The 12,939-nt window shown below is 34.1% G+C and overlaps 1 protein-coding gene across 1 annotated transcript in view; it reads right to left on the minus strand.

The window, feature by feature from the left end:
* Positions 1–6,472, minus strand: part of LOC121406019 (sodium/glucose cotransporter 4-like) — a 42,313-nt gene extending 35,841 nt beyond the window's left edge. The window contains exons 1-2 of the mRNA XM_041597020.1: positions 6,312–6,472; positions 1,350–1,421 (exon numbers count right to left, since the gene is read on the minus strand). Coding sequence (XP_041452954.1) covers positions 1,350–1,421; positions 6,312–6,422 — 183 coding nt within the window. The 5' untranslated portion in view covers positions 6,423–6,472. The remainder of the gene's footprint in view (positions 1–1,349; positions 1,422–6,311) is intronic.
* Positions 6,473–12,939: the final 6,467 nt, after the last annotated feature.

The following is a 12,939-nucleotide window of genomic DNA, read 5'->3' on the forward strand; positions in this document are numbered from 1 at the left end:
GACACGACATTTCGTGAGTGACACGACATTGTGAGTGACACGACACAACTTTAACAGTTAATTTTAGCTTTACCTTAACACATTGGACCAAGTTACTTTATATACAATAAGGTACAGATAAACTGTATTTGCTCCAGTACTGGGATAAATTGATTTTCAGAATACACAGCTCTAGAAAACTTTTTGCATTTAAAACGTGAGTGACACGACAACCAGTTTTGAAAACTTCAAAACAAAATTTTTTTCAGAAAAACACTTCACAGAATTTTTTTTTGCTATTTAGGAGTTAGATAAAATACACAGCTTGCATCTTGCCAACAAATATGCTTCTAATACAAATTTTATATTGTGATAGGCAATATGTGAATTTTAATGCAAAAATCAACATTTTGTAACATGTAATTTCCCTTGCATAAAATTCACTGTATCTCAAGACATAATTAATACTTTTATGTAAATGAAATGGAAAAATATACTTTAAGATGTCTAGTTTCAAAAAACATTGATGCCTAATGATTTCTAGCAAGTTTTAATTTTCACCCCCATGTCCACTTTTGTTTGAAAATGACCATATGTGAATTCATGTTTTCACAAAAATTGCTTAACTTTGAAATTCAATCTTTGCTGTCACATTTTGATGAAATTTTCAGCAATTAGCTCTGTGAAATCCACCCTATAGTCCTAACTCTCAAGTCAATGGACATGAATTAGACAGTGTTGCTCTTGTTAAAAACTCTGTGGAGAGCTTTAGGAAAGGGCCAATATTATTAAGATTACAATCTTAAAAGGTGATGTGGTTCTGTAATATTTCTTTTTCAGCTGCAGATTATTAATATCAATCAATGTCATCTTCATCATGTCTTCATCATCACCACCACCACCACCTCAATCATCATTATTACCATCACCACAATCACCATCATCGTCATCTTCAATTAATATATGTAATCAACATCAATTCAAAATCATTATCATCCCCACCATCATCATTCATCCTCCTCCTCCTCCTAGCTCCTCGTGATCATCACTATCATCGTCCCCATCATCAGCCTCTTCTTCTCCATCATCATCATCATCATCATGATCATCATCATCACCTTCATCATCACCACCACCACAACCAACATCATCATCCCCACCAACATCATTATCACCACCACCATCATCATCATCATCACTGTCCCCATCATTAACAACATCATCATCACCAACATCATCACCACCACCACTACCAACACCACCTTCATCATCATTATCCTCCTCATCATCATCATTCATCATCATCACCACCACCATTGACACTTGACTCAACTGCATAAAATCAAGGAATTAAGAGTAAACAAACTTACAGGAAACCATAGCATTGCTCCTCCAGCTAAGAAATATCCCTCAGTGCTCCCCCGGTTGGATCGACACATTGACTTGAAAAAAATTAACAAAATAAAATTCATTGTATTATGAAATGAATATGCACAGCCTTCACAGGGTCAAAATTAATATTATTTTGCTTTAAAAATCAGAATGGCAACAATCATCAAAGGACAAAATCCAGCCTAACTAAAGGTAGAATGAAAAGAGACAAATCAAACAATCATAACACTAAAAATTTCATCAAGATCGGATGTAAAATAAAAAAAAGTTATATATTTTCAAATTATGCTTAAAGGGATGCTCCGAGCTAAGAATAAACAATGATTTAAACAAATAAAGAAAAATTATACAAACCAAACATTGAAAATTGGATCAAAATCAAACTACATTGTAGGAAATAACAAAATTATGGCAATTTAACGATTTGCATTATTCCAGTGAAACAGTTCTAGGCATGTCTTCATGAATATTCAACGAGCAACTTGATGATGTCATATTCCCACTAGTTCTTTTGTATTTTGTTATATGAAATTAGGTTTATTCAAAGTTTTTCTACCAAGAACTGGAAAAATTAGATTAATTAGCGACTAATCTAGTGTATTGTAGATATTCATTGCTGCAACTTACCAGTATTTCATTATAAGGGAGAGTGGGAGACACAATATTCACACATGTAAGAAAAAATGAAACAATTATGACTTCATGTAAAAAAAATAATAAAGGGGAATGAAACCTTTGGAACAAATAGGCTTGTGTAGAAACAGAAAAATCAAAGAATATAAAGAATAAAGAAAGTTTGAGAACAATCGGACAAATAATGAGAAAGTTATGAGCATTTGAACATTGCAATCACTAATGCTATGGAGATCCTCCTATTGGCAATGCAACAAGGATGTGTGATGTCACTGATGAACAACTTTCCCTTGGTGGACTATAAAATAACCTCAAAATGTCTCTTTTTGCTTTTTCTTATGATGATACTTTAAACTCTTTATCCATGATGTATTTATTCTTAAAAAATATGTATTACATGCCCTCATTTAGAAAGAACACATGATCTATGGATAGATGTGATAAAAGAGGCAATTCAAGTGAAATATGTACTTAAGTAATGGGGAGAGTTGTTCACAAGTGACATCACACATCTTTGTCGCATTGCCAATTTGCTATCTCCATAGCATTAGTGATTGCAATATTCAAATGCTCATAACTTTCTCATTATTTGTCTGATTTTTCTCAAACTTTCATTGATCTGTTTCTTTGATTTTTCTGTTTTCACACAAGCTATCTTGTTCCAATGGTTTCATTCTCCTTTAAATAAGAAAAAAAAAGAAAGTGGGGATGTGACATCATCAGCCCACCTAATATTCATGATGAGGTGCATAACTATTATTACAAAATATTGCTAAACTTTAAGATTCAATAACTTTGTAATTTGTTATCTGATTTTGATCGGTGAATTTTACTCTATTTATTTAGACATAAATATTTTCAGGCTGGAGAACCCCTTTAAGGGATACTCAGACAGAGTCTTCAATAAATAACTAATGCACTTAATCAGTTGCCAATGCAATTGTTTTAGTTCTTGGTAGAAAAATTTTGAATAAACCTAAATTCATATAATAAAATACATTAGAACAAGCAGGAATATGACATCATCAGTTTGCTCATACAATGTAATTGAATATTCATGACGACATGCCTAGAACTGTTTCACCAGAATAATGCAAATCTTTAAAGTTCAATAACTTTTTTATCCAATTTTGATCAAACATTTAGCAATTTGCTCTGTGAATTTTATTGTATCTGATCTTCAGCCTGGAGCATCCCTTTAATTTCGCAAAAGACAATCTGATCAGTATGCAAATGAGGAGACTCCCACTATTTATTTTGTATTTTATTTATGTGAAATATTCTAATGTCTCTTTATTGTCGAGTGAAACAAAGTGCACATTCCTCTCTAAAAATTCTAAAGAATTTTCAATGTTTAATATTTTAAGGTTAAAAAACCTGTAAACTTGTAAAATTAATCCACATAATAAAATACAAAAGAAAAAGTGAGGGGCATCATCAACTGTCTCATTTGCATATGTCACTGAGATAGGCATACAACTGTTTTATGAAAATAAGCGAAATTTACAAGTCATAATTTCTAATTTTTTACATCTGATCTGATTTTGATGAAATTTTCAGCATTTAACGCTTGTAAAACAAGTATGATTTTTCTCGAGATATACTGTACATTCAAATTGATCATTGGCCTAAGGCCTGGCCCCAGGGTAACAATGCAATATGGTCGAGTTACGAGATTATGAGAAAAAATTATGACCTTGACTACAATAATATTGATGATGAGCAATGGTTCAATATAGTCTAGACTCTGACAGAAATTATGGCAAGATATATGCCTATGGGCGATTCCACACTAGAACTTCAAAAATATCATAAATTTCAACATGCTTTCAATAAGTCATAAGTAGTGTAATATGTTACTATGATACCTCAATTTTATGAAAATTATGAGTTTTAACCAAAAGTGAAGACAGATATAGTTTTAATTGGGGGGAACAATGGAATTTTAAATTTTCAATAATTTTGCTAATTGAATAGTCAAGTACAAACACCGCCTGAAACAATTATTTGCAAAGCACGAGAAGATTAAAAATATTGCAGGTCAATAGAATAATATATCATTGAATATTCCAAATAATATCTACAACATTTTCATGATCCATAATAGGGGCAGCCCTGATTTTTCAGACCCTATTTTTGGCAATGTCCCGTACGACACATGACAATGCAAAAGTTTTTCCTACAATTTTATTTTTGATGATGCAATTTCATAAAATCAGTTTCTCTTTCTTTGACTCATGGGTGATCGATTTATCCCATAAGGATCTAATTACTGCCCTTCATTTTTCAATTATTGTCCTATTAAAAGTTGTCCCGTACGACACAGCGTGTGTCGTACGGGACATGTCCCGTACGACACACAATATAATAATGCATTTAATTGCAGGATTTGGATTCAGAAACCATAAATAGTAGGCATATTTAATTTCATTTAATTGATTTAACATAAAGTGAACTGAAAAAGTACTTTGTTTATCTCCATAGAACATGAAATAGGTGATTCTAAACATTTTAATTGATTTCATGTAGGCTTATAATTCTTTTGTGAATCCCTTTAGCTAAACTGGTGATTTTCACTGATCAGAGCAGGTTAATTTCTTTTCATTGAGCATGAAAAGAAAACCTTTATAAGTATTTCAACCTAGCCTGGAAAATGACTTCCTCTTGCATGCTAATGTGGAATTATTATAAGTTGTAAAAAAATACATATCAATCATCATGATCATCTATTTAGACTTCCCTTGATGATCACTATTTTTTATATACAGTATTGAAACTCTTTACTTTTTTCAAGTTGTAAAAAAAATGTGGAAAATAAGACAAACCATATGGTTTCATGAAATGCAGATGGGTTTGAAAAAGTAGAACCGCATTTCTTTAGAAAAAAAATATTCTGTGGAATTACAAGTGACAGTTGTGACATATATCATATAGATATACATTTCATATAAAAAAAATTATAACATTTTAGCCCCGTAATTTACACAAAGTTTCATTCATTCATTGTTTAAATAGTGTTTGGAAATCATTTAATTAATTCACTAAAATATAACTTCACACAAAACCTCAAGTTTTCCAGCTCGTACAAAATGCTGTGAACACTTCCCATCATGAAAAAATTATAACATATTGCTCCCGATTGTATATATTGAGGTTACTTAATTATATTGTCCTGAATGACTACTTCTTAAAAGATTTTTCATAAAAAAGGAAGAATTTAGGGGCAATGCTCCTTCTGATTGATAAAAAGTTCATTTTTTTATTCAGGCTGCCCAGTACAACACGCAAGTGCCTGTACAACACACAAGTGTCCCGTACGACACAGAAGTGTCCTGTACGACACACAAGTGTCCCGTACGACACACAAGTGTCCCGTACGACACATTATTTTGTTTATGATATATTGACAGAAATATTCAGCTAATAGCGGTTTCTAACGTAATGAATGTCTTAGTTTGATAGGATTATCATTATCATCAGCCAAATAATGTGATTGAAGAAGTCTAAGAGACATAAAGTAAGAAAGTTTGGCTTCAATTTAGAGATGTCCCGTACGACACATTTTGAATGTCCCGTACGCCACAATGTTCTCGAAAATTATAATCTGCTTTATGTATTCATGAATGTTTATTTTGCTTTCTTTTATAGATGTGTTTGTTCTTGGGTAATTGAATGTCAATTTGAGTTCAATTTCTATGAAATTTATCTGCTCAACTCACAGACTTTTGAGTACAAACTTGAGGTTTCTAAAAAAGCCACTTTTTCTGCGTCCGTACGACACATTACTATTTTAAATCTGTATTATACAGGATGTGAATTCAAGTCATGTTAAGTATTGGTTTTTCTAACACTCTGGTAGTACTTGATGATCATCTATAGTTACTGGAATATTTTTAGTTTTTTCTTGTAAAAAAACTGTCAAATGTTCTCTAAATGTCCCGTACGACACGTATGGAATCACCCCTATAAGACTCAGTCTGTCAGTCATATGCATTGTGTTTGCATGAGCGATACGTATTCCTACGTTTTATTATTCCAAGCACATTTGCAGTATCATGAGTCTGATTCATTTGTTTACAATCATGAGAAATTGCCAATTATTATTGTTATTGGCAATAACAATGCCTACAACAGATGGATGAACATAAAATAGATAACGTTTAGCGAAGCGCGAAATTTCGAGAGCTGCTCAGGCGAGCGCGAGTCGTGTGGAGTCGAGACGAGGCCACGTAGAATGATTGCCCCCTCCTGGCTCCTGTGCTAGCTCAGTTCATCACTGTGCAAGAGTAAATTAAAAAGATACTTACTCCCAAACCCACGGCGAGAACAAGCACAAAGTAAAGCACTAACACCACAATATCTACGGCAACAAATCCTTGCTGACCATCCATCGGTGTTACGATTTCTTCTCCCTCCATGATGGATAATTGACCAGGAATACACCTGTGGATCAATTAATTGATACTCCAGTGGATCGTAAATTGTGTTGTGTAGGCCTACTCCTCTAGCTCGCCACTGCACCGGTCACCCGCTGCATCGTCTGCTGTCGCTAGCGACTGCTTCCCGATTCCTCATCCAGTTACTGTAATACGTGCATTGTTATAGTGCATTGCCCACCCATCCCTCTTCAATGCTCGGTAAACGATGCGATGGGGCTTTGAAATTGTCTCTTCTTTGGTGTCTTTACTTAAGTATGCCCTATATAATCCTTCTTTTGTTATACCAGGCCATGGACCTCTGCAGCCGCCGCTGATAATGGAAAAAAAATATGTCCCAAAAGATTTCACGGGGGGGGGGGGGGGGGGGGGGGGGCAGGTAGACATATACAATGGATGCATCGATGTTGAAGGTCAAGTCCATCCTAGAAAAATGTTGATTTGAATAAATAGAGAAAAATCAAACTAGCAAAACGCTGAAAATTTCATCAAAATCAGATGTAAAATAAGAAAGTTATGACACTTTAAAATTTTGCTTAGTGGCACAAGACAATGCAGTGATATGCACAACTCAAAAGTTGATAATGTCCCTCACTCAATATTTATGTTGTTTTTATTGTTTGAATTATACAATGTTTCATCTTTTTATAGATTTGACAATGAGGACCAACTTGACTGAATCATATAGTATTAAACAATGCTCATTCCACATGTTCAGGGAGGAAATGTTTCACTTGACAAGGAGAAAAATAGAATATTCCATATTTCATATAATGAATTCAAAGAAATAGTGAGTGGATGACGTCATCAGTCTCCTCAGTTTTTTTCCATACCCATCAGGATGTGCATATAACTCTTTCGTGAAATTAAGCAAAACTTTAAAATGCCATAACTTTCTTATTTTACATCCGATTTTGATGAAATTTTCAGTGTTATATTTGCTGGATTTTTCTCTCTTTATTCAAATCAACTTTTTGTTGGGGTGGACTTGTCCTTTAACTTATCTTTGTTCTGTTATATTATCATTGTTTAATATCAATTTTTTAAACGTAAATCTTTATTTCCCAATCATGTTAAAACTTCAATTTGAAATGTTTTACATAAGCTTTCGTTTTTATCTTTGACAAAATAGTATTATAATGTATTTAATCGGGGAAATCAACTTGTACGCGGTTTCTTTAGCCCCCCCCCCCTCCTTGACATGTTTTACCATGTATGTTTACTTTTCCAAAGAAATACAAAGTGCAAATATTCTCAACTTGCAATCGAGATCTCAAATGTGTATTCATATGCCGAAAATATTGTTTTCAATATTAAAATTCGGCTATAATTTGTAATATTTGGAACGTCGTCTCAGTTGGGCAAAAGATAATTCATTACGACAGCTAGTGAAAAATGATTTGTGACCCGTTTGGTCGAACGTAAAAGACAGGGGTTAAAGCACTAAAATATTTGATTTACGATGTAATGAAATTTTCTCATCTCACTACAAACTGGACGACCATGCTACTGATCCCAAGGAAGGAAGGGGGGGGGGGTATCCCGCAGTGGATGGCCAAGGATTTCAATTCTCTGGCATGGCACCGTGAAGGGAAAAGGGAATTGATTTAGGGTGTTGATGGACCTAGTTGAGCGAAGAGAAACTGAGAAGATGAAAAAAGGAAGAGGAAAAGAAGAGAAGGAAGAAGAGGAAGAAGATAAAGAAGAAGGAAGAGTAGGAGGAGGAAAAGAGATGTGAAGTAGATTGATAATTAGGAATGACAGGAAAGATGAAGAAAAAATATATAAAAAGTACACTTTTATCATCACCACTACCACCATCATCTCCACCACCACCATCATCATTCATTGCCATATTTTTTTTAGCTGGGGGGGGGGCAGGACAAATAAACTAAAAAACCCCTCAAATTTGAGAGAGCGAAGCAACAGAGCTTGTCACTGGAGGGCTTTTGTATTTAAAGTATGTAAAGTGGGCTTAAAGGAATGCTGTGTATGCCCATGCTGTGCAAACCCTTCACTCATAGAAAGTGGTCTGAATATGGAGCCTAAAATCCCTGGCAGTGACTTGTTTGCAGAGGTCCCCTCTCATTTAGAAACTGGAATAGCAATTTCTACATGTGCTAGTCTTGTGTGAAGACCTAATTGTTGATTAAAATTTCAATCAGGGTTTGTGCCTGCAGACTAATAACTGCAGACGAACATGCACCGACATCATCATCATGATCATTATTGCCATCATCATCATCATCACTACTATCTATTAAAGGGGAAGTTCACTCTGAAGAAAACTTTGTTGTAAAAATAGCAGAAAAAATAATAAAAAATATTGGTGAAGGTTTGAGGAAAATCCGTTAAAGAGTAAGAAAGTTATTAGAGTTCAAAATTTTGGATTTGTGACGTCATAAACGAGCAGCTGCCCCATGTGTTATGTAATATAAAATGTATGAATTTCAAATTTTGTATGGTTCCTGATGACTTAATTTTGTTTTCTTTTCATGATCGGGTGTGAAATGATTTGTCTATTGATATACAAAAGGTACAGTGAAAACCATTTTCAATTTTCTGAGAAAATGACATTTCATTGATTTTTTACCATTCGCTATGTAGGAATGCTGCTCGCACATGACGTCACAAATCAAATAATTGAAATTCTAATAACTTTTTAATTATTTGATAAATTTTTCTCAAACCTTCGGCAATATTTTTTATTATTTTTTCTGCTATTTTTACAATAAACTTTTTGTCAGGGTGAACTTCCCCTTTAAACACCCTTTGCTCATGTTAAGGGTCTAAATCTGCAGCCTACTCATGCCTTTGTACTGAAGGCCCTCTCGCTCTGAATTGAAACAGCAAGTTTTGTTTGTGCTAGTCTTTGCATGGAGACACACTTGCTGATCAAAGTTTCAAACAGGGTCTGTGCCTGCAGACTAACTATCATCACCTCGATCATCAAAAAGATGAAAAGAAAAAAAAGAGGAGGAATACAAACAAAATACAAAAACTTTCTGATTCATACATTTCTCAATCAAATCAGATATTTGCAACATTTTTTTTAAATAAAGGCTAGATGGCAACCATGATCTCTTTCTACTTGATTCTTTCATTTTAATATACATCATATAGCCTATTATACCACAGCACCATCTGTGGTAAACAATAATTATACACTTCTATTACCATTGTTTCAATACATAACTGATTATGATTATAGTACTGCTAAACCAATAATAAATTTTCAATATTGCTTCATATAATTTTGAAATGGATATTTACTAGTCACACTTTGTGTACTTCTTCACTGAAAGGAATTCAAATGTATATTGAGGAAAAGTATCATTGTGGAAACTGAATAATAATTACATGAAGATGGGAAGAAAATTGCATCTTCATTTTTCCTAGCCTAACATGAAGAGAACCCAATATCTATTAGACTTTAATAAGATAAACTATAAATACAGAACTTGTATTTTTTCAACATTTTACTTTACTTTTAAAGCTAAACGAGGGCTAGTAGTCTTAAAACTTGAGGGGAATCGTCACTGACTAGTTTTCTCTCAGCCAATCACATGCAAGCATATTCAGTAGCTTATAACATCTGTCAATGAGAATCACTGCTTCTTGAAAAACTTGTGTTGCCATGTGCAAACAAATATATGGCATTCCAGAGTGCATAAATGAACTGTTCATTGAATTTATATTCCTGTTATGTAGTAATTAACAGCTTGCATTAACATACAAATAATGCACATTTATAAGCGTGTTATGGCAATGCATGTCGAGAGTATTTGCAAAAAAAGGCGCTTGCGCCGCGTGCCTTTGCCTGTTTATTGGGAATACCTAAGTAGTCTGCATCATCACTAACATCACAAATTTAAACATGTGCATTATTTGTTTTATAAATAGGTCAGCAGTTTGAATTCATAGTGGAAAGGTTGTTTGAATCCCTCTAAATAATTCAAAAGCTTCATAGGCTCACCAAACAAAATTTGTTTACATCATAATACAATTAAAATTGACCCCTTTGAGAATTTCATGGCCTTTTTATTTTGCAGGGATTTTTTTTTGAGGGGCATTTCAGGGGTGAATTTGCCCAGTGGCCCCCATGTAATTTTTTCCCCTGTGGCACCCTAATCTGCTATGCAAACCCTTCACTCGATTTAAGGGTCTGAATGTGCAGCCTACAATGCCATGTGTACCGAGGGCCCTCTCACTCGGGACAGTAAGTTTTATATGTGCTAGTCTATGCGTGAAGAACCCACATGTTGATCAAAGTTTCAATCAGGGTCTGTGCTTGTAGACTAGTGGCACCCTATACCTCTTACAGAGAAACTGAAATGATGAATATTAACTAGGGTGTTTAGAGTGACACCAGTTGGTGCACCAGTTAGTGTTAATGAAGGACTGTACCCAAAGGTGTTAAAATCAAACCATGGGGTCTGACTATAACACCACTGAAGAGTATCAAATAGCAAAATATTATAGTAACACCATTATGGGTTTATCTGTCATTTTCAGTTAAACATTGGTGTAAGATGCTTGGTATGGTTCTCCTCTAAGTAAACCTTTTGAGAAGTATTAACACAAGCAAAGTTTGAACATAACACCACTGAAGAGTACTAAACTAACAGCAAAATGTCATAGTAACACCATTAAGTGTTACAACTGACACCATCAATCAAAAATTGGTGTAAAATGCTTGGAATGCTTCTCTATGTAAACCAAACCTGTGGAAAAGGATCCACACACGTTTCTGTATTGAGTATAAGAATAATGTCGGGAGATTATGAACATCTATCTATCAAGCCTTTACTCTATAATTATGCATTTGAATGGAATCTTAAGAATCTAAGACATAACAAGCCCACTCTAAGCATTATATAGGCAAACTTTACTTTTCAAAAGCTATAATGCACCAATATGGTGGTTAATAAATCTAAGAGAAACACTACATAAATTCATACAAATATTTTCCTGATTAATGTCATAACAAAAACAGAGGAATTTTACAAATTCAAAAACTTATATATCTTTATACCACAATATCAACAAATAAAGTCCACTTTATCTACATAAGTACAATAAATAATCTTCTGCATATAATATATACTAATAATCATTTTCAATATTCTATTCTGCAACAAATAATACATCTACATGTATGACATATGTGATGGAATAAAATTTTCCTGCTTATACACAGTGCATAAACATTTTCTTCCATGATATAAGGGGGCCTGTTTCCATAAAGGACTTATACAAATTTCTAACTTTGCCATTAATGGTAACTAACATAGCAACGTAGCTGAGACAATCACAATCAAGATTTCCATGGTAATTACCATTATAATGGAATAGTTACCATAACTGCAACTTTTGTAAGTCTTTATGAACCGGTGCCAGGAATAGTAATAAAAATTCTAATCCAAAATCCATAGCACACTACATTTGTAAATGAATACAGTAAATGAAAACCACCCTAAATACAAATGAAATGGCTAAAATTATGAGAAGCCAAAACAGTTTTAACATTGATTTCTCTGTAAGTGTCTAGTGTTTACTGGATTCTTTTCAGTTTTCATTCCAACACATCGGTTTCTGGAGCCTCTTGCAGAAAAAGTTGGGTTTAAATGCAAGTCAAAAATCAAGCGCAAGTCGCGAATACAGGTGCTTCATTGGCTGAAAATCAAGTTGCGCAAGATTTTTTGAGTTGCGTTTGATCGCAACTCTTTCTGCAACGGGCCCCTGGTAACTCTCGTATGAACTCGGCAGGACAGCGTTTTGCTGGTAAACGCCAAGATGGTATATAGCCAATTACCTAGGAAACATTTCATGTGTAGGTTTATCAGTCATAGTGGCTGACCTTATAGACAACAGATATTACTCTCCGGTCTTTTTATCAAAGCGGAGACAATGGCAGAGTGGGGATTCAAACTCACAACCGTACCATTAGGAGTCCAGTGCTCTAACCACTGGACCACACGACCCGTCATGGTTTGAACGTGATATTATCTGATGATATGAACACAAAGGATTAGAGATCAGTGCTCCTATTGGCTCCTCATAGTAAAACCACAGATTGAGACCTGTTTGATGAATTCAAACCCGAATTCAGAATAAACGATGATAGAGGTTAAATGATAAAATCACTATACTGAGACTCCAGCTAAGATAACAAATCACCAAATGGATTCTTACAAATAATCAAACAAAATGGCAGTCTAATGTAGAAATGAATATCGTGTGCTAAATCATTCTGGTAATAATGATGAAGATACTATTCCTCTTCTTTACACTTATGTTCAACTTTCACCTAATTGTAATGACGTCACTAAGCATCGAAAAGAATGAGTAAATAATAATCAGTAATTGGGAAAATACTGCCTTGAGATGGGTACATTCTCCAAGGTAGAATATAACCCACACCCACATGTATTTATTCATATTGGTGATTTTTAGAACGTTCTTTGGCATTACTCGCTTTCCAGCTGTTCACAATGTT

This window comes from Lytechinus variegatus, chromosome 19, assembly GCF_018143015.1.
Source record: "Lytechinus variegatus isolate NC3 chromosome 19, Lvar_3.0, whole genome shotgun sequence".
Classification (NCBI taxonomy): Eukaryota; Metazoa; Echinodermata; class Echinoidea; order Temnopleuroida; family Toxopneustidae; genus Lytechinus; species Lytechinus variegatus.